This window comes from Chamaea fasciata, unplaced genomic scaffold, assembly GCF_029207755.1.
Source record: "Chamaea fasciata isolate MVZ Bird 193981 ecotype frontalis unplaced genomic scaffold, bChaFas1.0.hap1 SCAF_23, whole genome shotgun sequence".
NCBI lineage: Eukaryota > Metazoa > Chordata > Aves > Passeriformes > Sylviidae > Chamaea > Chamaea fasciata.
In genome coordinates this window covers 6,236,860-6,262,258 of record NW_027094108.1, presented here as the reverse complement: position 1 = coordinate 6,262,258, position 25,399 = coordinate 6,236,860, and the positions used below count along the sequence as shown (strand labels likewise).

The following is a 25,399-nucleotide window of genomic DNA, read 5'->3' as shown; positions in this document are numbered from 1 at the left end:
GCCTGGGAGCGAGGTGGTCTCATGGAAGGTGTCCCTGCCATGGCAGGGGGTGGCACTGGAGGAGCTTTAAGGTCCCTCCCAGCCCAAACCATTCTGGGATTCTGGAAAGGAGATGCCACGTTCTTACTGTGTTAGTTTTGGAAAACTCTTTACATACAAAGGCATTTCTAAGCCATCTTCTCTCCTTTCAACGGATCTTAAGCAAGCAGCCACCATCAGTCTGGAGAGCAAATCCTATAAAAAGACCATGGCAAACTGAGCTGCAAACAGACTTCAAGTAACACCCTAAACTTCACACTAAATACTGACATGAGCCTCTGCCTCACATCTGCACCACCGTGGCAGTGGACTGAGCAAGGAAACCCAGCACAAGGGAGCCAAGAAGTCAGAGTGCCACGTTTTACAGTTCTCCCCCAAGTTTAATCAACCTGCTCATGCTCCTCATGCATTTGGAGACTGTCGTGCTCCTCAAGGAGGTTGCTGTCTGCTAATGGGACAGGCAGCAGAATCAAAACGTCAGATGCAAAGGTCTGGATGAAATTTGCCAAAAAAAAAGGTCAAAAACCAATTTGCTCAAGCCTGGCTCATGATGTTTCTGGAGCTATTGCAGGTGGCAGAGCACACATGGTTCTGGTCTAACCAGCGGAGACTTCAGGAGGTCGGGCTGACAGCGGCTGCAGAACCGGCCTACAGGTGCCTCAACAATAAAGGAATGGTGCTGGATTTAACAAATTATTTCATCTCTGCCCCAGAGGAGGGGCCGCAATGCCTCGTGTGGGGGTCACAGACCCTCCTCCTAACAAGCACCAAGCTGCCCTGGTTCATGTTACACCATGAAAAGGAACCCAAGGAGCGTGTTGCTGATGGAAAGCATGTAGAGCACTAATGAGCACCATCCAAAAGTAATTCCAGCGTTTAGAGGTACCCAGCAATTTTCTGAGTCATTAGAAAACCTCAGACCAATTACACAGTCAAGCTTACCATGGCTCCCCAAACAACTCCTTGTTTTGAGTGGTGCTGGGAGCTGCTCAAACCCCAGTACCCGCTCAGTCCTCCCAATTTCATCACAAAACCAACCATGTCACACCAGATCAGATCAGTGATTTAGTTACTCGTGTCCTACCTCCGGCAACAGCCACAAAAACGATGCTTTAGGTTGCCAAGAGTTTTGGGGGCACAGATGTAGCCAATTACTAAATGGTTTCAAGAGCAAGAAATAATCCCTTCCTGCAGGGAATAATTTCTTTCCTGACCCCCAGAGATCTCTTACCTGTACCTTGGCTTGTGTAAGTAAAAGAAATGTTTAGAGTTTGTAAAAATTTAAGTCAGCCACAACTTTTTGACCATAGCTTACCAACACCAGCTTTAGAAGTACTTCCCAACCAAACCTCTACCTGGTGAGCAGCTGCTCTTCTGCACCAATTTAGAAGCTTAGGTCAGAAATAAGCCATGTATTTAGACTGGACAACAGAATCCAGTTTTCCCACTAGCAGACTGTAAACATTAAATCCATATTTCAGTAACACCTTCAATTACTCCAGAGGCAACTGTGCCACACACTGTTTTAAGAGACAGCTGGCACTAACCAGGTTATTGCAGCCCAAACATGCATCACAGGATGTGCAACTTGTACTGAGCATAGAAATTCCTCCTAGGTCAGTTTTCCTCCCTAGCAGTGTGTAAAGGACAACACAAGTTCCAGGGACAGGCAGAAAAAAAGATATCAGACACAAGATGGTCAGCCAGGTTTGGTTTTTGACACTAGAGTGCAGAACATCTGACAGAGCACAAATTATAAATAGATTTGGGTGTTCTCCAGGTGCCCAGACATTCTCAGCAGTGTCTTTGCAGCGTGTGGGGCAGCACAGCCACTGCACCTCCCACAGCTCCACACTGCAGGCTATTCAGCAGGAGATAACACCCAGGCACAAGGGCCTGCAGCCATCTGCACACACTGTCCCAAATTCAAACCGCAGCCTCCAACCTGGCAGAGGTGGTGAGTTCATTGAGAGAGCTGCTAATGACCCTTCAGCCCCAAGTGTCCTGCACACACAGCCCAAACCAATGGTGGATCCCTGACATTGCTCAGCCAATGGTTGTTTGTTAACCTTGCCTCAAGACAAGGGGACACACAGATCACCACAGCTTTGAGATGCCTCAGAAGTTCTTACACACCAGGCCTTTGTCACAGCCACTTCCTGGGGACAGCATCCAGTACTCACCAGGTCAATGAGGTCACTGAGATTCTTCTCTATCTGCTGCGGAGGCAGACGCCTCATCAAATCCAAGGCACAATCCAGCTGCTGGTCACTCTGCAGGAACAAGAAGAGCCCCTGGTCACAAGGTGGACAGGTAACACAGCACACAGCTCCCAGCAGCAGCATGCTTTGCATTAGTACAAGGAAAATTCATCACATTTGATTGTGGATTATTGACTCGGCAACGTAACACCGCGCAGTTGATGGAAAGGAATCCAGTCCTTACCTCACCAAAACTGCTTCTAATGTTTGTTTAATCTGTTGTTTATCCACGCTATCTCAAGAATAACCTGGGTTAGGGAACTGAAAGTTCCTTCTCCCAAAGCAGGTTTAACACTTCCTCATTTGCACTGATCAGTTTGAGATAACCAGCACCCAAGACAAACTCTGTTCCACCACAGAGCTCCCTCTTCCCTGCAGCTTTGTCAGAAAACCAGAATGAAACAGGCACACAAAGCATGATCCATGATTTCCTTCTTCCTACAAAACACACACCAAGAGCTGCCTGTATGTAAGGAATCAGGGGCACCAGTTCTTTAGAGCTAACACAGCAACTTTCTCCAAAGGGCTCACTGTAGCTGGTCTCACACCAATTCTGACACAAAGAAACGCTCTTCAACTCCACTTCAGAGCCAGAAAATGTGCCCCAGACACTTGAGGAGCTGAGCCACTCTCCTGACATAACCTTTAGTTGTTCTTTTCACCAACAGACACAAACAGACACTTTCCTGCTGACCTAACAGCACCCAAAATCTGCACAAGTTCCTTTGATCCCAGGTCACGGGAAGCACAACCAGTTTGTTTTCACTGCTCCTCCCCTCCTTTTTTCTCTTTGCCATTTCCAGCCACCCAAATCCCACGAGCTGAGGTTCCATTTCACCCTCCTGAGTTCTGTCAAGCTCCCAAAGTCTTATTTAAAAACAGCTTCAACCAACACAGTTCCATTATCACATTATTCCACACAGCAGCCCCCAGGACAGGGAGAAACAGGAAGCCAAGTTTCCTGCAATTAAGTTAAACCTGTGGAATGAGGGAAGGAGGGAGTGCTCAGTTTAGTGGACATCCATTAGGAAGCTGTTCCTTAGATGGCCAGGGGAAGGAATTCCTCACTTTCAGCTACTGAACTCTGGGACCCCAAGGACAGAGACTCTTTAGGTGGCCTGTGCCTGCCCAGCTCCTGCAGCCAGGCCCAGGCAGGGGATCTCTCTTCCCAAATACTGTCCACACCTCCTACCCTCTCCTGCATCCAGGAAGGAAACCTGGCACACTGTCACAAGGCTCTTGCTCCTCACTTGTGGATCATGGGAACATTCAGGGAAGTGCTCTGTCCTCCTCTACCAGCTGGAATTGTTTAAAAGACAAAAAAGCCTAAGGGGAGGATGTTAAAAACCACCACTAAAGCTGCAACCCCAGAGCAAGTATTTTACAGGGAGGCAAACTGAAAATAAAAGACACTGCATGGAGGAGAATCCACACTTGCAGGGTTTGCGGATTAACCAAGAGAACCTGGGGTGACCATTTTTACCCAATATATTCAACAACAGCTGTAAAACACACGAGCAGGATTGTTTAAGGCAGAGATTCTCCAAGGGGTTCAGACACAGCTGACATCCATGGCTGTGTGCAATGGAAACACAAAAATATGCAGGCACATCCAGTGCCTGGTACAGTGCATCTCCCTGGTACCCAGGAGGTAAAGGCAAGGCTGAGCAGCAGGGCTCCTCAGCTTCTTGCAGAACACTTAGGTAATTAAACAGCTTGCCAGCAGATCTCTCAAAGCACCAAAACAAAGGCAGGTTCTGCTGTAGTTGTGTCCCTAAATCCATGGTCACACAGTCACTTTAATCCCACATAAATCCGGCTGGAATGGTCAAAAAGGCAACGCAAACTGACAGATTACAGAGCGAAGTGGTACCTTGGGGTATTGCAGACAGCTGGTGCAACCCACTTCACAACTGAACAGGGAAGTGAACCAGGATCTTTTGCTCCTGGTTCCTTCTCTGCAGGCGAAGATCTCAAAGATTTAAAGGTGTGTGGTCAAACCCAGCCTCTGGCTCCGGCCTCTGCCCAGCTGGGGGATCTGGAGCAGCTGTAGGTGCTGACAGAGGGACAGGAACCAGCACCATGCTGATTTTAGAGAAGCTGAACATCCCAGGGATGTGCTGCCATGTGGCACCGGATCAGTGGTGCTAAAAGCTCCCAAAGCCCTCACACAACTGTGGGAGAGGAAGGTGCTCTGGGGGAACCCAGGACACGTGTCAGCACCTCTCCAAACCCCACCTACTTCTCTCAACTTCACCTGTGCTGGATTTCCACTTGCTTAATTCTTTTGTAAAATCATATACTGAAGACCAGGTTTTTTAACAGGCCTCCAGACAAAGCATTTCCATGGAATTCTTGCCTTTATCCAAGAAGAGGCTCCTGAAGCCCTGCTCTCTGAGCAGGTGATCAGACAGGCTGTCTCCCAGGCTGGGCTGCTCCCAAAGCCAAGCTCTTTGAGCTTGCAGGATTTAATGAGCTTAGTGTTTACTTGATAGGAGGTCGTTTTCCACCGTTCCTGTTTCATCCAGCCCAGAACCTCCTGTGGAGGAGCAGGCAGTTCAGACAGAAATTCGAAATGAAGTTTTATTACAGCTGAAGTCACTGAAGGATTTAGAGATCATAGGAATCTCAAAGACTGAAAATATTAGCTTAGGTGAAAGCTCTTTAATAAGTTTCCTTTAAAGATGTTTGCCTATCTAGAATCTCCACTTAAGCACCTGTTATAGCATTCCCATGGCACTACCCCAGGGAAAAAGGTTATGAGGATGTCTGTAGTATTTAGTTTACCGCTCCCTTTGTCAGCACCTCCTCTTCTTTTTGGTCTCTTTGCTGTATTTAGCTTATTTCCAAAAGAGAAACCCTCTCACAACAGCCACAAAGCTCTGGTCATCTGGGTACTCTGTGTTAAAGCTCAAATCAGAATAAACAGTGCTGAAAAAAAATAAATGTATAAATGTGTAGTTGTAAAGAGGCAGAGCCGTGCACCTCAGTTTTAAAGGCTGAGTACGGGCAGATGTCATTCAGTGCAGAAAACACAAACAAAAACCCCCAGGCAGTTACTGTAGGTATGGAAATCACAAAAAACGGAACAGGCAACAAGCTGGGCTTGCTTTTGACTCCCACTTGCCATGTCTAAAGCCCAGAGCGCCCTGGGGTGAGGGGCACAGGGGTACTGTGTGCTGGAAGCACCAGCAACCACCACAAAAACCCAGGAGCCAAGAGCTGCTCCTGCCCAGCCCAACTCCACCTGCAGCCCTGGCAGCGACCCCCAGCAGGCTGCAGCACCCAGCACAGCCCTGGCACCTGGTCACCGAGCTCCCCTGCACCAGGAGACACACCCAGAGCCTTCCCAGCTCCAGCAGAAGCAGGAACACTTCACTGAAGTGGCACCTGTTCACTCTTTTCAACAGACACCAGCACTGAGATGAGTTACTACTGGAATTCTGCTTTTGTTAAATACCTTTACACGGGCTTTTGACTACACACACTTCCAGAAATCCACGGGCTTCATTCCCAAGTTTGGCAATGGACAGTTCTCCACTGCCAGTCACCTGAGACCTAACCCGTACTGCATCTTCCAGGAGGGTTTACACAAACCTGCAGCTCTCCCCATCCCAAGGCCACTCCACCTGAAAGGAGGCAAAATACCTAAGTTAAAGCTCCTGGCCTTTCAGCCAGCAGGAATTTGCTCCCACTTATCACAAACCCTGTGGACTGAATCTCCCTTCACACCTCTGTTGGGGAACTCCTGCTCATCTGATCCTGTTATTGCTGAGCATAAACAGAGCTGGGCAGTGTCTTCAAACAGAAACGCAGGCTGGTTTCACTTCTGTGCTCTATTTCTGTATTAACCTCGCTTGCAGGCTCCTGAGCCAAGAGCTGAGACAGCTCAGTGCTACAGCAGTGGGAGCTTCACCCAGTTTAGCCTTTCCTGGGAAATCATTCAGCTGGGCCACCAAATCTTTCCCATCAGCAAACCCAGTGATATCAGCTGAGAACAACCAGGGGACTTAGAAATTACTGCAGTTGAAAAAGCCACACACCTGATAGGACAGATAAACATCTAGGAGACACTTCACACCCAAGTTTTACTCAAGACTGGCATCTGAAAGGTTATCCAAATTCAAAGTAGAAGCAGCATCTCAGTGTTGAGACAGCAAAAATATAAGGTAAAAACCTCAAGACTCAGTGCAGCCAGAACATCTGCTCAATGCCATGCAATCCAAAGCAACCACACATCAGATCACTCGGATCACTGGTCAGTTTGCAGGCAAAGTATCTCTGTAAATTAATCCAGGGCCAGAAGTACACAACCAGCAAATGACTCTTTTTCCTTCCTTTCAAGCTGCAGACCTACCCAAGACTGTAAATCACATTATTTCCTGTCAGTTCTCCCAACAGGAATGTCTGACTAATGTTTCAGCTTTGTGGTACTACAACACTAAGGTTTTTTAATTGAAACAGATACCCAGCTTCCCCTCCTGCTCGTCATTTTAATCCCTGCCAACTTCCAGAGCTCCAAGGGCAGAAGACTCCCTTTTCCAATTACACAATAGGATAGTTTTACTGCTAGAAGCTGCAGCAAGGGTTGAATTATTGTAACCCATGGGTAATAAAAAGTACAGTAGTATGTTAAGTTGCAGGGTTCCCTTCTCAGCTGTCAGCATTCACTTTTTAGGATATTAGATGGGAAGGGGAGTAACTGTCCGACCTGGGACAGCCCAGAGAAGTTCTGCACTCATGACGTTTCCATCAGCTGCACAGATTGCTCGCAATCTGTTTTTCCACATTATTTTTCCCTTGACTATTAACCCTCCTCTGGCAGATCCTACCTACAACTATTTGTAATGGATTCATAAATCACAGCTCCATGACAGCAAGGTGTGCTAGGGGAGAAACAGCAATAGCACAGTTAGGAAACAATCAAAGGTAATAAAACCTGAGCGCAGACTCTGCTGTGGACAGTCATAAAAGGTCAAAGATTATTAACAAAATAAGATACTGATGTAGACCTCGTTCTCCTTCTCTTCAGCTACTTTTACCTTTGTCTGGTTTGGGTTGGGACAGATCCAGTGGCTTTTATTATCTCAAACACTTTCTGCCCACGTCATGTGCTCAGCAATGAGTTCAGCCCAATTTGCTGCGGTCACGATCAAACAGCCCAAGTGCTGACACCACTCCTTCCACCAACACCAAGTGAGAAGGATTAGAGATTAAAATAAAAGCAAGAAGTGATGGATCGGAAGGCTTTAGCACAAGCTGCTGTACTGTCTCCCCCAGGTCCCCTGTAATCTGTATTTATTTACAGAGCAATTGTACAAGGCACGTCACAGCCTTTGAGTCAGCGAATCCTCCTTGGAGACATGCTCCTGCAAGTTATTTATTTCATTCTGCCGGGCTCTAACTTTTAAGTACAACTGAGCACACAGCAGTTCTAGCCCAAATTAATGACTGAACATGCTCTCACAACTTGTTTGCTGAATTCAGGTCTCGGTGTTGTACACACTGCAAATACAGCCAAAATTTCCCCAGAAACACTGAGCAGCTTTTGTCCTCCATTGCTCCAGGGATGGAACACAGGTGAAATTCAGAGGGACAAGAAGGACCTCTATAAAGAGGTTCTCGTACATCTACCCTGAAGCCTCATGCAGGGGAACTAAAATAATCCATGGGCAGGAAAGAAGCTTGACTTTCTCTGGCACCGGAGTGCTGCTGACACGGGATACTTGTCACCATTTCAGGCTGCCAACGCAGCCATGGCTAGCCCTGCACAGATTAAAGGAGTAGCAATGGGCTTCTAGGGGCAGCTACCAAAGAGATCTTCTCCTCCTCCAGACAAGCTCAGGGATCAGTGTTCTGCCAAATCCTTGTTTATCACTTTAGCCTCCAGCAGTTCTTCCAAGCATCCTTGCAATCAATCAGCTGTACCTGATTTCCCTTCCTCATTTCCACCTCCAAACCATTTCTCTGGCCAGTCCCAACATGCCAGGCCCACTCTAAAACCATTATTAAGAGAGTTATAGTATACTGAAGGCACTCCCATCTGTGAGCTTCTAAACCAGAGCTGCCTGCAGCCTAATCCCATGGACCAATCAGTTGTCAAAACATTTTACATCCAGGGAGAAGAAACTACAACCCCTGACAGTGTCTGGAGCAGGGCACTTGTCTGTAACTCCCTAACTGCTTACAAGTAAGGATGCAGCATCTCCAGGAGCACATTCTGCAGGTGGTTTCCATCCCTGTAGGTGTTTTCTGACCAGATGCAGCCCCCCGTTAGCACATCTACAGAGGTGTACAGCACACAGGGGAAAATTAACACTTCCTTGGCACCTCCTTCCCAGCAAGGATGTATCTCCAGACGGCACATACTTGTGCCTACTCTCAAAACTAACTTATCACTTTAGTTTATAAAAACCCAGTGCAAGTCTCCATCACGCGTCCAAGGAAAAGAGCCATCACACAGCAGCAGAAGAGCAGCATGGAGCAGCACCAAGGCTTTCTGGGAACAGCTATTCATCCCGACCTTTTGCCAGGATCACTAATGATTTCTGCACCAGCATTTGTCTTCTGGGTAACAGAAACAATGTTTTATTTATTAAACTTGTCATTGAACATGACAATGCGATTTACTGGCTTTCATCTGGTGCCAAGAATTCCTGTGAAGCATAAAGTTTGCAAAAAGTCACTTCCCAATAAATCGTGGCAGTGAGTGACTATGCAATCTGTTAGCCCCACATGAAAGTGGAAAGTGGGGGCTACAGATAAAAGTCGCACGGATTGCAAAAAAACCCCCCACGTTTAACTTTTAATAAAAGACATTGAAGTTGCCTGTAGACCTGACCAACTTTGCCAGTAGGTTTTACGACTAATGTTACTGCACAGTGGGGGATTTTCACCACTTTGAGTTTCGATTTCACACAAAATAACATTTTCTTTGTTAGCTCTAACTACAGAGAGGAAATCTTAGCTAAACAAAATGCAAATAACCTGTTACGGCACAGCACTGAGAGACTAGAACTCTGCCTGATTTTGCAGCCTCTCCTGGTTTCACTACCAGGAGAGATGAGCACAAGCGTTTGTGCCCCAAAAGGTTTTGAAATCACCCACTGCAGTAGGTGTGAGTTGGTTCACAAGTCTGGTGACCTGTTTTTCACAGTCTTCCTGCCTTCCACGCAAATCTTCCGAGGAAGAGCCCCAATCCATCTCTAGAGAAGGGCTCCCTAATTTTTACAGGGGCCACTTCATTTATTTTTTCAATTGAAACCACAGTTACTACAAACACTGCAGCCCTTGAGACGCAACACTGCCATTTGCCATCCTGACCATCTACAAACGTGTCATTTGTGATGCTTTCTTTTAATCCCGCTAATGCTCAATGACCTTTACAAATGCTCTTCTCTTCTGTGCACCGTTTCCTTCATGCTCCAATCAGCCTAGTCACAAAAGTTTTGGAACTGCTCAATTGAAATGGAGTTGTTTTTTTTTTTTTCTTGCAGAAAGAGCAAAGTTGGGCAAGTTGGTCTCGGCCTGACAGATCCAGGTTCTCCTTCCAGTCAACTGCAACTCAAATTCTGTTTTGTGAGAAATCACATCAAAAACATTTGAGAAAATACACGCTGTAGAGCAGCAGGGAGCATGCACTGCTTCTGAAGGTGACAGCAAACATCCTGTGCTTACTCACGGCAGAACTAACTCGGTGTCAACATCCCGAATTCACATTTGCTCTCTCCCAGATCTCCTGGAGCCTACAGCTGCCCCACTTCAGATGCAAACTCAGCACTTGGCAGCTCCTGGAGGCTGCAGCCAGGGTTGTAAATTCAGGAGATAACTCTGGCAAGTAACTGGATTCCTGGCAAGGCAGGGAGCAAAGAGGATCTCTCATTAGCCCTCTTCCCTGAAAGTTCTCCCATTCCTCAAAGGTCAAAAAAGTAGGTTAATATGCCTTCTGCCTGGGTCTTGCACTACACACCTCACTGAGTGCCCTGCAGAGCTCCAAACAGTCCAGTTCTGCCCCAGGAATTCAAGTTTTAAGCTCCTGGTTTTCCATACCCATAGGCCACAGGAACATCCCACTAACAACATATTCACACCTCCCAGAACCCCTTCCTTTGCTGTAATTCCCAGACCTGCCCATCCTTGCAGTTTTTTCATGCCTTCCTTGCCACTTTTGAACCTGCCTGACCTACCCTCCAAGCACACCTGCAGGCAGGCACCCAGCCCCACACGGGCTCTGCCATCAATCCAAGCAGCGGTGACATTTCCTGTGGGAGCAGGGCTCACCTGGCACACACCTGCCAGCCTCAATCCCCATCACGTTTCTCCTTCACTCTCACATGAAGTTAGCAGTTATTGCAGCTGGCCAGCCTGCACCTTACCAAGGCCTGGATTAACCCTGCCTGGACTATGTGAAGCTGGTTTTGACCACCCAGTGGAGCACCATCAACGCTGAGCCAGGATTACACCCAAACCTCTCTGGATGAGCGCTGGATCTGCAGGGTGACAGCACCTGGGGGATAAATGTAGCCGTAGTCAGCACAATGCAGCTGATATTTTACCTCATTCCTCCATTTCGTGGCTCTCTCCTCCCTCGAATTAACACACCAAAAGCCCCAGCTCCTGTTTCCTGAGCCTGGCTCAAGTTGCAAGCCCAGGCTGGCAGCCAGGCACCCACTGCCTGGGCTGGCAGAAGCTTTTTAAATCCTGGTATTTACAGAGGCAAAAATGTCCAGGGAAGGCAGGTAACAGGACATCACTTTCAAACTCAGCAGTTTGACTAATGGAAAAGAGAGAAAAGATCACCTGAAGAAACGCAAACAAAATTCCCTGAGAGAATAAAGAGTATTTTATTTATGGTGGCTCCAGGCGACCACTAAGCTTCTGTCTTCAGTGCAGTCTCAAACATGTTTCCTTCCACACAAAATCCTCTTACTTAAGCGCTGTTTTCAGTCTTGTTTCAGCTGATGCTGCTAAAATTGTGAGATCCTGAGTTCTGCTTTCACCCAGGCTCGTAACACTCCCACTTTGCAACAAGGACGTGATTGAAATTCCAAGTCAGTGCACCAGGGAAAGGGCTGGGCTCCACTTTCTGTGGAGGACGTCCCCTTCACACCCAGGGAAGGACACGCTCTGCAGCACGGCTGCAACACCTGGAGTCCAGTCCCAAGGGGCTAAACTCAGAGCCAAGGCTCCCAAACCAGCCCTGCACTGAAAATAACGCAGGTGCACTGATGAAACATCTAAACTAGTGAGGTTGAATTTGCATAGAGCAGGAATAAAGCAGGCAACTCATGAGCAGGGCAGCCAGATAAGTCAAGTGCCTGCAAATTCTAATTCTTCAGCCCAGCTTGGAAGGTGTGGCACAAAGAGCAGGAGCTCAAAGCAAGCTGTGTGTTTCCTTCTAAAGCCTACAAGAGGAAGGGAGGGCAAAACAGCAGCACCAGATAATACAAGGAAATTCATCCACTGGTTGGTGCCAAGGCTCTGACCACCACTCCAGGAAAGAAACTCAGCACCAGGTATTACCTAATGCAAGTAAAGCCATTCTAAACAGAAGATTATCTTGGGCACAGAACATCAGAATAGATCCTGCTTTCGATTCCTCACTCACAACTTCACCATAACAAAAATGCAGGAGAAGGACAGGGTTCCACTGCATCTGGCATCAGAGAGGAGAATGACAGTAATTTAGCTGAGAAACAGGCAAATCAAATCCACCCTCTCATAATAAATCAGCTCAGCTCAACTAACAGGGAAATGCCTTTACAACTTCCTCAACAGCACATTCTCCCTCGTGCCCCACCAAGGAAGTTTCAAAAGCCAATGTCTGGTCCAGCACACCGCCAAGAGATCCAACTTCCCAGGACAACCCCTTGGGAAGCATCTGTTCCCATCCTGCTTTAGGACATAGGACTAATAAGTGAATTTTGGCCACTGGATCAGGTCCAGGAGCCCTGAATAATTCAGCTCAAGAGTTTCACACTCTCTCTCAGTGTTTCAGTCACACCTTAACCAGGTTTCCACTGCAGTACTTGGTCACTTCACACAGGAACATCAGCAGGAACCCCTCAGTCACGGACTATTAAATATTTAAGAGGGCATCACACCAAAGATGAAGAAAAAGTTCAGTTTACACTCCAGTTTGAAGTGGCCACACCCCCACTGCACTGGCCTGAGCTCTTGATCTTCAAGCTAGAGAAGCTTTTTAATTAGCACAACCTATCAGCAAACAAAATTCGGGCTAAAGCCCCACTAGAGAGAGCAGGAAGCCTGGGAAAAGCTTGTATTGGTCAGACATTAATTACTCCTTCAGGGATGAAGGCAAAGAAATTCAAATCTGAAATCCCATGTTTTTAAGTGAGATTTTTTTTTTTTGCCCTTATTCCTGGAAATGGAAAAGGCTTAGGAAGAACTAAAGCATATACAAGCTTTGCAACTTTCTCCTTGCATTAAGAAGAGACACAAAGATTTATTTGGTTGAGGCTTTTTAAAAATTTCAGGACTCCCAGCATCAATCAGGGGGAAAGCAAGAATTTTTATAATGCACTTTAAAAATCAGCTTATGAATCGCTTTATAAAGAGATTGACTAAAACATAATGATAAAAACAGAAGATCAGCATCTCTTTTGAGTATCTTCTACTTCTGTAAACATCTCCTTCACCTGGAAAAAAAAAGTTATTAAAGCACATTGGATTAAAGCAGGGTAAAACAGGGCTGAGCATGGGCAGGGCTCTGAGCAACCTGCTCTAGTGAAGGTGTCCCTGCCCACAGAGGGGGCTGGACTAAACAGCCTTTAAAGGTCCTTCCAACCCAAACTATCCTGGGATTCCACAGCCCTAAACTGTGCACAGGCACCTTTCAGAACCTCACATTTCTCCAGGAAAACTGTTCCCTTCAACAGGCCCTGGAAATAGCGTTATTGTACCTTGAGGTGCATCTATGACAGTGTGAACCAGCTCAAAGGGGACAAATGGCAGCAAAACACTTCCCTACAAGTTTACTTTGGACGTAAGGAGCTCCTTGGATTTGACCAAACATCCCCACAGAGGGTGGGCAGAAGGACAACCGGGGGCACTGGCACTGCCCATCGAGTCTGCAGACGCACCCTGAGGCTAAACTGGAATTTTAAGGCTTTGGGGTGACCTGACTGGGGCCTTCCAGTGCCTGAAGGGAGCTGACAGGAAGGATTGTGACAGACTGTGGACAAGGGACAGAGGGACAGGACACAGGGAATGGCTTCCCACTGCCAGAGGGCAGGGATAGATGGGATATTGGGATGGAATTGTTCCCTGTGAGGGGGAGCCCCTGGCACAGGGTGCCCAGAGAAGCTGTGGCTGCCCCTGGATCCCTGGCAGTGCCCAAGGCCAGGTTGGACGGGGCTTGGAGCAGCCTGGGACAGTGGCAGGTGTCCCTGCAGGGATGGAATGGGATGGGCTCCAGGGTCCCTTCCAGATCAAACCATTCCATGACTCTCTGATGCACCAACGGCAAACTGGGCCAGTACAGAGCACTGGGAAGTGCTGGATGATGACGTACAACCCGTGTTCCCCAGCCATCCTTCATCCAGGGAAGTCAGGGGATGGATGGAGAGCAGAGCTGACAGCTGTGGAAGCAGAAATTGAGATGGGCAGCATTGTCGTTTTCCCAAAGAAAGTAATTGCTCAACTCAATTCCAGTAATAAGGACTAAAAATAGTCACCCAAAAGAGCTGAGCTGCACTTTCATTCTGTTTCACTCCCAGATGTCAACTAGTCCCATATCAGCATATAGATTTACCATATGAGGAAATGCTGTTTGAACAACCTCAGCTTGTGAATGTTTTTCCCTCCCTGCTAAACCACAAGCTGAAGCATCACTGCAATGGCAGTATTCCCTACCCCAGTGATATCCTCTGACTTGATTATTTGGGGAATCTGCTGTTTAAGATAACATTTAGCTAGGCTCACACACTTGGCTTGCCTAATAAAACAAAGGCTCTACAAAACAGCTGAAGCTGGCGTTTCTCAGAAGGCACAGGGTGCAAAGGACTGGCTGTGGAAACTGAAAATGTCCCCACATCCCCACAACACAGGGTGGAGGTCCAAAAGGGACACAACCAGGTTAGAGATGGGCTCTGATCCCAGACAAACTCCTATCCTGAAAACCTTAGTGACCCTGAGCAGCACACGCGGTTTGTGTTGGTGTCACTGTCACATCACACACCTCGGGCTGCACTTCACTGCTCCTTATCTGCCTCACAAATCCTAGGTGGATGATGCACAGCCAGCACTATACTCGACAGTCTGAATTTATGGATGATTAAATCCACAAATTCTGCTAAAATTGTCCTCCTTTTCCTCAAGAGTTGCACAGCAGAAGAAATCCTTGCTAACATGATCAGGCCAGTTTACATAACCTGGAAAGGAAGGGTTTTATTTTTACAAAGAGTAACTGGACTGTGTCCATTCATAACCCACAATTCCAGGAATCTCGGCAGATCCACTCTCCCAAGTCCGGCTGTGCCCTGACCAGTGCATCCCATTGGATTTTAGCACACCCATCCAGGCAGTTTTCAAGCTTCATGTGTTGCCCTGCCCCGTTTCCCTGAGCACAGACTGAAATGTGGGCACAGCTCCGAGTTCTCCAAGGAGACAAAGGTTCCCATCTCTGCTCTACACAGACACTGGTCACCCTGTGGTACCAGGAAGGTGTTTGACACAACATCCTGCACCACACCAACTGTTCTCTTCAATGGAAGGGCTGTTACATCCTTTCAGTGCTCCACTTCTGTACTCAGGTCTCAGAGCACTGAAAGTAAAGATCCTGGAAGAGCCCTAAACACTGGGTTTACACATGAATTCAAACTGGAAACCACCACACAGTGTTGGAAGTTCTGATCAAATTTCTCCTGTGCCCAGCGGTCTCCATGACTAAACATGAAAAACCCAGAAGGCAACAAAACACTCGGGAAATTTCCAAAGGATCTGTGCTCTACCTCCTCCAAAGGACTGACAGTTACATTTAAACCCTGACTGGATTCTCCTAACAGCACATTTTTACATCCCCTTCAAAGAAGTTGGTACCACTGTTGTTATTTTACATGAAGCCTCCTTGTTTTCTCTGAACTCTTTTCCTGGGAGGATTTTTGCAGTGGCAGAAGTTAGGACAGTTTGTTGGAATCCCAGTTTGAGATTCCAGAGTCAGGTCTCACACGTACAGGTTTCAGTGTGTTAAAATAAGGTACACAGCTGGAATAATTCCCCAAGTAAAGCACCTGCTCTTGTTTCAACCAACAAGAAACAGAACTTGGATCATAACTGTTCTTTGCCTTTCACATGACATTAAAGATCTTTATCCTGCATGATACAGGTGGCTCCAGCTCCAGAGAAAAAACATAAGGTATTGCCTCTGAAATTCCTATGGATGAAGGCAAGAAGTAAAGGATTACACTTGTGTGGCTAAACAGCCTTTAAATGGCTGTAGAGTCGGGCTCTGGGTTGTTCTTTTATGAACTAAACACATTGGAACATCGCTGAATTGTCATGTTGGAAAACCTGAATCACAAATCCCCAAGAGCATAAAGTGATGTGATTCCCCCCAGGTGACTCCATCCCTGAGGAGGTTCGGGAACAGCCCCTGGCCATGGAGGGAGGAGCAGAGCAGGGCCTGGGCCAGCTCCGCTTCCCTGCCTGCCCCGGGCAGGAGCTGATGGAGTCTGCTCCCTTTACACGGCACCAAAGCCTAATCCAAAGGGTCTGTGCCCTGGGCTAACCCATCGGGAAGCAGCGAGATGGAGATTGCTCCACACGGCTGAGGGAGCCCGAGGGTCCCCGTGGGAAAGGAAAGTTCTCAGCGCTGTGAAGCAGCAGCACCCAGGGCTGGAGCAGCCCCTGCATTTCCCGTGTTCCGGAGAGCCCGTGAGCCCACGGCAGCCCCGGCACCGATCCCGGCACCGAACCCGGCTCCCGACCCCGGGACACAACTGGGATTTCACACAGGCCCGGCGCTCCCATCGCCGCTGCCCCCGCGCCGTTCGCAATGCCCCGGGCGGTTCCGTTCTCCGCCAAAGCGGAACCATTCCCTGGGGAACTCCACAGCACTCCCTCTGCAAACACCGCCCGGGACCGGGACCGGAGAGCTCGCAGTAACCGGGCAGCGGAGCCCCGGGTGAGCCCCCCGTCCCCGGGCCCTGCGGAGCGCCGGGCTGAGCCTCCACCAGCCACAGCCCCGCTGCCGGCGCCCTTGGGCCGGGCCAGCCCTCCCTGCACCCCGGCAGCACCACCCGGGCTCTCCCTCCCCCCGACCCCGCCGCCCGGGGGAGGCCGGGCGAGGCCCCCCGGTGCGAGGGGGCGGTGTCGGCGCGGGGGGTGGCGCGGGGGGGGCCGTGCGGAAGGGCGGGGGCGGCGGCTGAGGGCGCGGGGTCGGCCGGCTCTCACCATGTCGGCTGGGCGGGTGCGCGGGGCGGTAGAACGGCGGCGCCTCCCGGTCCGTCCCTGTCGCTTCAACGCCGCGGCCCGTCCGCTTCCGCCGCCGCCCGGCAGTGAACATCCGGGTCAGCGCCGCCGGCCCCGCCCCCGCGCCGCTCCCCGCCAATCAGCGCGCGGCTCGCCGGCCATCGCCAAGTATGGATGCGCGGCGGCGGGGCGGGGGGGGCGGGGCGGAGCGAACCACGCCACCGGCGCGGGGGGGACGGAGCGGACGGCGCCACCAACTGCAGCGCGGGGGGGAGCGCAGCGACCAATCAGAGCCCGGGGGCGGGCCCGGGGGCGGGGCTTGCGGGGGCTGCGCCAGCTGCTCGGGGCCGGCCCTCAGTCGCTCCCGGAGCCTCTGCGTGGCAACTTCGCTGCTTTGAACGCCTATTAAACACGCTTGTTTAAGCTTAAACGAAAGGCAGTGAGGGTAGCAGGGCAAACGCCACCCAGAAGAGGTAATGAGTAGCAAACTCGTCACCCTAAAGCTGCGTTTTACACAGGTAAACTGCACTTTACACAGGCCTGTAACGCATGCACCAGGTCTAAAGTGATGTGGAAAAATAAGCAGCCTCCAGCTGCTTAAGGCCAGGGCTAAATATTAATTGTTTTTAAGAGGAAGTGTTCGGTATTGTCTGGGGGGTAGCTGCTGGAAGCCGGGCAGATGCTGACACACTTGGATGCCTTCAGGGCTCAGGCGGTTGTGACAGGGATAACAGGATGGATCACAGATTCGTTAGGGTTGGAAGGGACCTCAGGAGACATCTAATCCAACCCCCCACCAAGGCAGAGTCCCCTTGGAGGTGACCTGAAGCAGGATCTCTAAATCAGGGTATATGTACTAATAAAACATTTCTATTTTGCTCAGGCTGTCCCAAAATAAACCATTTTTTCCTTCTACTGGAGTAACTCCCATTGCAGTGATTTCAGGTAAGACATCCCAATTCCAGACTCCTGACTTGTTCTCAATATGGGAATCTCAGAGCTACAAAAGACAATTATCCCAGATAAACGTAAGGATTCACTGAGCAGTGACACCTTCCTCTGCAGCTTCTTGTGGAACAGGTCAGGCCTTCTTTCACCTCAGTTTTGTTGCCAAGACCCCCAAAAACCTCCACTGAGACTCTCTGTGCTGCAGACTTGACCCTGGGCAGCCAAAGCCCTTCCCTCAGTTTGCTGTAGGAGCTGGAAATGCCAGCACAGGGTCAAACAGGGCTTCTCCCTTGGATGTCACAGACATTGGAGTGACACTCTGCTTTTCCCTTGGATGTCACAGACACAGGAGTCACACAGGGCTTTTCCATTGGATGTCACAGACAAGAGGACTCGCCCACAGGAGGCTTTTCCCTTGGATATCACAGACACGGGGAGTCACACTCAGCTGCTCCCCTGGATGTCACAGACACGGGAATCACACACAGAGCTTTTCCCTTGGATATCACAGACACGGGGAGTCACACTCAGCTTCTCCCCTGGATGTCACAAACACGGGAATCACACACAGAGCTTTTCCCTCGGATGTCACAGACAGGACAGTCACACAGGGCTTTTCCCTCGGATGTCACAGACACGGGGAGTCACAGGCGGCTTCTCCCTTGGCTGTAACACTGTGGCACATCCTCCCCGGGGGAAATGCCCCAGGCCAAGCTCTGAGGTGTCACTCACACACTATGGCAGGTGTTTGTGGCTGGACACTGAACGTTCCCGCTATCACATACCAAGCAGCACCTGGCAGGAGGTAACAGCTCTGACTGCTCCTTAACGGGGCCAACCAGCCAAGTTTTCGGTCTGCAGAGGACAACCCCGATTTCCAGGGAAGTGAACAGCTTGGACATGGATCGGGTTACAATAGGCAGAGACAGGAGTGCAGCACGTGAATTTGCACCACAATGGAGCCCATGCAGACGGAACGGCCCTCAGTGGTGGTTTCAGCGCAGGAACAAAACGAACCCGGGAAGGCAGGACAGAAAACAGTAGAACGATCTCAGGAAAAACAGGAGATGTATTACTTCACAGAAACACAAAACCACATAGAAGTCCATCAATAGCCAGTACCAAACAAACCCAAAGGTGGGAAATTTTCCTTCCACATCTCGGAGAGCAGCCACATGACCTCAGAAGGCTCAAGAGACTCTAAATTCCGTTCTTTGCCACTCCTCCTCAGCCTAACCTCCCCCAACCCGCTTTGTAAGATGCAGAAATCCCAAATGGCTCCTATTTTGCAGTCCCCAGATCCTCCTCCAGTCCTTGCATTCCCTCAGAGCTGCCTCCCAGCAGTAATTAGGAAAAGCAAACCTGTTCATTACACAGGCCAGATTATTAATTCATTTTCCACACATCTAACGCACGTGTACTCCTCAGGGCTGGGAGGTCAGAACTGGTAAACTTGAAAATGCCTGTTCTAAAATTCCCTCTTTCTGCCACAAAATTCATGCCGAGTATTCAATGACAACTCTACTTGTAGTAGCTTTTAGTTTTGAGCACAAACAGCTCCTAGCTGCTTGCTGGAGCAGTACAGCAAGAGCAGAATTAGGCAGCCCAGTATATTTCAAACAATTTGAGCTCCAAATGAATGTCGAGGCCAAGAGGATGTTTTTCTTAGCGGAAGAAATACAAGCATCCTGAATTTTGTTTTCCCACTAATAGGTATAAGGAAGAAAAAACAGCTGCTTTTTGTTTCCCTAAAAATATTTGCATTAAGGAGATCTGCAGATTCGTTTTGAAATTGATGTCACATCTTTTTTTTTCAAACGAGGACCAGCTGTTTGCTTTGCTTGTTTATAGCAGGCCATGTTTCAGGGATTTTTTGTTGTTTGTTTATTAAGATGTAGGACCAGACTCTGGCAGGCAGGCTGCAATTTAGGGTGGGGAGCGGATCCCAACAGGCAGAAGGTCCATGAATGTCACCACTGTCCCACCTTCTGTTGGGATTTGTGGAGGGGTTGACAGCAAATTCAGGGATATTCCATGAATCCCAGAGCGTTACCTGTGCCTCAGGCATTTCCCAGACCTGCTGGCATGGATCCCCCACCTACAGGAAAGAGCACTCCAAAGGGTTCGAGGCAGGCATTGCCCCTCTCTAAAACGAGGGTCTATAAACAAAGGAAGCAAACAATGATGTCAGTTGACATCTTAACGGCCCAACAACATCAGATTCATGTGCAATCAATAACAAGGCTTTTGATCCTGCAATCAGCAGCTCTAAAATCCATGTGCTTTCCCTGTACATTTGATTACATTCGAGGAAGCAAAAGGATAAACACTTATTAGCATTACAAAGTACTTTTCACGTTCAGCCAGAACTTCCTGAAGCAGTTGTGGTCCAGCACGATGTGGTTTTTGTTTTATCCTCCTGCATGCGTGGTGAAACGCTATTTATTTTGTTTATTCCAGCATTTATCCAGGACCAAGGGTGACTGTGAGAACATGCTGAGGAACAGGGTCTGAGAGAAAACCTTCATGCTTCACTGAATAGTCTTTTTTTTTAATAAAGAAAGAAACATTTTGAGCTTTTTTCCCCCCCTTTTTTTTTTTGGTCAGATTGCTCATTTTCTTTCATGGCACTTGAAAGATATGTAAGCTTTTATTGGGAGTTCTCATAAATTGAATTTATTGCTGTAAGAGTCTTCCAGCAATGGTAAAGTTTAGCTTGCTGGGTTTTATTAGTCAGAGTCAGTAAAACAGCAGCATCACTTGGTTTGAGGCTGAAAACCGAGTGTTTCTTGGAAACTAATATAGGAAAAAGGTACCTACAACACTACCCAGTGTCTTGAAATTCTGTGTTCAAGCCACAGATAGTTCTCACTATGGAGATCTTTGTACACAGTGTCAAAATAGCACACAAACAATAAAAAAGTCCCCCATCCTGAACCCAAAGCAGCTTTGCTGAGTGTACTCTTGGAATTTAAAAGTTTTTAGAGTTTCCCCATTTCCTGCAGGAACTGATGAGTAACTCCAAATACCACGTTTAATGAGAAACAACATCTCGCCCATTTGGTGTGAGGTTTGAGGCATTCCCCTCCCTGCACTAAGAATGTTGAACCAGACTTTTTTCCACTCCACCAGCACCCAAGCAGATCTGCTCCTTTGGTTAATGGAAAGGATAAAGCCAGCAGCAGCCCAAGAGGTCCACACACTGCAGGACTGCTCAGATCCCTCCTGTTCCAGCCCATCCTGCTTAGCTGCACACCCTGGGACACTGTTCATTCCTCTTCTTGCAGCTGCTCCTTTAAATTTGTCTTTTCAGCTCAGAAAACTTGAGTGACAGGAGCTGTCTTTAGCCCCAGCTAAGAGAGCATTGAGGACATTCTTGTCAAACTTGGTCATTAACTAGCAATAATGTCTGTGGCTTGTCATTAAAAAAGAATCAAGGAGAAGCTGATTAAATACAGCAGAAAGAAACAAAACTTTTCCATTCCCTTACTTTTTCCTTGACACGTTGCACTTCATTTGAAGCCTGCTAATATACCAGCCAAAAGAATTGCAAGGGCCTGCCTGGATTCTTTCTTAATACAATGGTCACGGTTCAGTAGTTAGAATCTGTATAGAATTAGCCAGAGACATGGACGAATGGAAAAACAGACTAAAAGGCTGAAAAATGGCACTTTTTAAATGGGCTTATTCGTTAGAAAAACCCATCAATGCAGCACAAGGAGTTTTTCTCTTTCTACTATTTTTCTCTATTCTAAAAAATGATCACAAGACAGTACACAGAAAATAAAGATATGAAATGTCAGAGCATCGCTTTTGCCTGGAACTTCAGAGTTGGCAAAAACTCAGGTCAGCGGTTCCATGCAAGTGCTTTCCTGCTGAGATTTTTGGGGCAAACTTCATGTTCATGGCAAAAGTAGCTTAGAGCAGAATTAGCACAGCGAGCTGTGACACATCTTGTCCCACTTTTCCAAGTTCTGCTTCAACCAGCCATACCTGACAGCTGGAACCAGCAGCAGCACACGCTGAATCCAGGCAAAGTGGCGTGGAAATCCATCACCACAGGCACAGGACGTGCTAATTAAGATCCCCATGGAAAGGCCTGCAGGATGTTTCACTGCAGCACAAGCTGTCCCTCCTAATGCAAGTCAGCTCAGTCTCAGAGGATCGTTCACCCCACGGCATCCGACTGCCATCCACACAAAATCAATAAGGACAGCACAGGAGCCTTAATGGAGTCGCTGGCACCTTTCCCACTTCAGGGCAAAGTCCTGCTGAGGAGGGGTTTCTTTCTCCTCAGACTTTTTTTTTTTTTTTGGTTGTTGTTGTTGCTTGGATAGCTAAAAGGTTTTCAAAGAGAGAAAGAAGCATCAATGTCTGGTGAATGTGGCTTATGTTTGGAGGAAAAAAGCCAACACACCGGAGTGGAGATGGAGAGCTGGAGGTTCCCACCCAGGTCTGAGCTTCTCTGTAACATGAAAGAATTGTTCTGGAAATACAGGAAACAGGGAGTGGGGGCCCACACCGAGGCTATGTCAACCATGACAAGCAGATAACTCCTACACTGCTGCCTTCCTGTGCAGATCTTGGCAGAAAAGTAAATAAAAAAATATATGTGTGGGAGGTGATTCATGTTATTTAAATCTATGGGAGAAGCTGCATGTGTATTCTTTGGAGAAGAGCAGAGCAAGAGTGTATTAGTGTCCAGTGGGGAAATGACACAAGGGAGGCTTTAGGATTCTTTGAAAAAATAGGATAAGAGGGGATATTCTCATGCTGAGGAAGGTTCAAGATTTAAAATAAACTTGCTGGGAACTTTTCACAAAAGCCCTCATCCTGCTCTATGGACAAGTCAGAGGTAACAGTTGAAGGGAAGTCTGTTCTGCTGAAAAGGGTTTGAATTCCGGCTGGTGCAGTTCCAGAGCAGCTCCTTACCTCCAAAGGCAGCTACGAAACCATAGAATCCTTCTGGTTGGAAAAGCTCTCCCAGACCATCCAGTCCAATCTCTGACCAATCCCCACTTTGTCCCCAGCCCAGAGCACTGAGTGCCACCTCCAGGCCTTCCTTGGACACCTCCAGGGATGGGTACTCCAAACCGCCCTGGGCAGCCCCTGCCAAGGCCTGAGCACCCTTTCCATGGAGAAATTCCTGCTGATGTCCACCCTGAGCCTCCCCTGGCCCAGCCTGAGGCCGTTCCCTCTCCTCCTGTCCCTGTTCCCTGGGAGCAGAGCCCGACCCCCCTGGCTGTCCCCTCCTGTCAGGGAGTTGTGCAGAGCCACAAGGTCCCCCCTGAGCCTCCTTTTCTCCAGGCTGAGCCCCTTTCCCAGCTCCCTCAGCCCCTCCTGGGGCTCCAGCCCCTTCCCCAGCTCTGTTCCTTTCCCTGGACATGCTCCAGCCCCTCCATGTCCTTCTTGTAGTGAGGGTCCCAGAACTGGACAGAGCATTGGACATGCCCTCCACATGGATCTTCCACTGGACACCAGGGAAGCAGCAATTTTGAAGAAGAATCATAATGGTATTTATTCATCTGAGATCCCTAGTCCGGCCTCTGCCTCATCTGATGGTCTTCTGCTGAAAACCTAACCAGTGTCTAACTCCTAGTGAGCAGTACTTAATTCCATACCCAACTCAGTCAGGTATATTATTAACAAATCTGGGGATACAAGGTCTGAACCTACTCAACTAGAAGCTGACTTCCACCAGAGAAATACAGGGCTCATTTTGAAGCTTTCTGGCTTCATTTCCTCCATTTATTCATACACTTGTTTACTAGGAAGAAAGGAGAGGAGAACACGAGGGGAGAAGGGAGGGAAGGAATCCTAGGACAGCACATGCTGGGTTGTAAACTGCAAAAAAAAGGTTTTTGAAAACCGCATGTTCTAAACATCACCTTGGAGTCCCACAATAATAAATACTTGATCTTGCACTGTGAGGGTCTAAGTGCCAAGTAACCATAGCAATGGAGAGAAAAGCCTGTCTTTGGACACATTCCCTCCTGCCTTAATTTTTCCCTTGGGTGGGGAAGGGGTACAGAGAATGTGCTCTAGATCCATAATGGATAACGTTTTCCAGAGCCCCCTCTGATCACTCAGTGACTCTGGGATTTAAAAGCAGCGGAGTGATTTCTCCAAAGGAAGCTGAACATTCAAAACAATTACCCTGAACTATTCCATCCCCTTGGAAAGGGTTTAATGCAGCAGGTCCTGAGGTGAGGCTGTCAGGATACACTGAGACGCAGCAACACGACCCTTTATGAAGTGCCTCACAATCCAGCTGCTCACCACTGCTTCCTCCATCCCGAAAAACAGCCTTTTCCAGGGAGCCCAACGGCCTGAAAATGAGTAAGTGTGAAGTGAGACTACACTGGCCTGCGAGGAGCATTTGTTTTTGCCAACAGAAGACCACATTTCTGGGCTGGTTTGAAACACTGCCTTCTGGAATTTAACATTCGGGATGAAAATTAAAGAATTATTTTGGAGGCTTCGAGTTATCTTTCCCCCCTCTTGATATTTTCCAGAGCTGTTTGGAAACAGGAGGGTGGAGCTGGCACCGCTGGGGCAGCGGTTTCAGAAACAACTTCTGTAGCTATTCAGAGAAAAAAAAAACCTGCTGGATCATGTCGGTATTTTTATAAGTAACTCGATGCGTGGTTCTATTTTGGATCCCAACTATGCAGCAATGCAGAGTGATTTGAGCAAATTGCAGGGGGAGGAAGAGAAAAGGAAGATCCCCTTACAGAACAAGAGCTGCCTTCTCCAGGGAAACCTCCTGAACCTGCAAGGGCTCAGTTTAACCATGCGCCTTTTAAGATAAGTTTTTAACAGCCATTTAGATTTTATAAGGAAAAGAAAGTAATGGTTAATTGTGATTGTTCTGTGATATGTGGAAGAGTTGAACCAAACCAATTAAAAATCTTCATCATGACTCTGGATCAAACCCAGTTGTATTTTTAAGATAAATTAAAGACCTGAACCAACAATAGCTTAAAGAAATTTTTGCCAGCTTCAAGGATTTTTCACTTCTGTTTGTGGCTTTAATCTGTAATTGACTTGCAAAAGAACTTCTAATTTTATGAAGCAGCAGAGCCTCCTCCACCTTGATAAAGAAAATTGCCAGAACTTGAAGAAATCAAAACAAGTAATCACAGCTAAAAATTGCCTCAAAGTACGAATGGGGACATTAGTACTTGACAAACACCCCGGGGTTTCTTTCACAAATGCCTTCCAGGCAGCCTACACACCATTTGCAACACAAAACTCATTACAGTGGCTTTGAAGACATTCACAGTTTTGTTGCTGGCTCCACGCAGCCACTGCAGGATGGGCCTAAGCCCCAGAAGTCAGTGGGAAACCTTCCCACGACATCTTCCTCTAAAATTAGGAAATATATGTGTCTATTTACAAGGGTGAAATTCTTCCCTGTGAGGGTGGGGAGGCCTTGGCACAGGGTGCCCAGAGAAGCTGTGGCTGCCCCTGGATCCCTGGAGGTGTCCAAGGCCAGGCTGGACAGGGCTTGGAGCAACCTGGGACAGTGGGAGGTGTCCCTGCCCATGGCAGGGGGTGGCACTGAATGAACATCAATATCCCTCCCAACCCAAACCATTCTGCAATTCTGTGGTTCTCATTATCAACCTACTGTGTGGAGTAACTTCTTGAATGTGACAGAATGATCTTGCTGACATCATTCGGCTCCTTTTCTCAAATAAACAAGAACATGGGAGGTC

The 25,399-nt window shown here is 48.2% G+C and overlaps 1 protein-coding gene and 1 long non-coding RNA gene across 3 annotated transcripts in view; one reads left to right on the top strand and one right to left on the bottom strand.

Moving 5' to 3' along the window:
- CAPZB (capping actin protein of muscle Z-line subunit beta) overlaps positions 1-16,824 on the bottom strand; it is a 56,473-nt gene extending 39,649 nt beyond the window's left edge. The window contains exons 1-2 of one of the 2 annotated variants that reach the window (XM_066202915.1): positions 16,713-16,824; positions 2,223-2,312 (exon numbers count right to left, since the gene is read on the bottom strand). In XM_066202915.1, the coding sequence (XP_066059012.1) occupies positions 2,223-2,312; positions 16,713-16,715 (93 nt within the window). In that variant the 5' untranslated portion in view covers positions 16,716-16,824. The remainder of the gene's footprint in view (positions 1-2,222; positions 2,313-16,712) is intronic. The other variant, XM_066202914.1, reaches the window with a different exon arrangement.
- Positions 16,825-17,136: 312 nt separating this feature from the next.
- On the top strand, positions 17,137-19,074 carry LOC136300613 (uncharacterized). Its single transcript, XR_010723705.1, has 3 exons — positions 17,137-17,248; positions 17,614-17,675; positions 18,022-19,074. It is a non-coding gene; the product is annotated as an uncharacterized lncRNA (long non-coding RNA).
- The last annotated feature ends 6,325 nt before the right edge of the window (positions 19,075-25,399 follow it).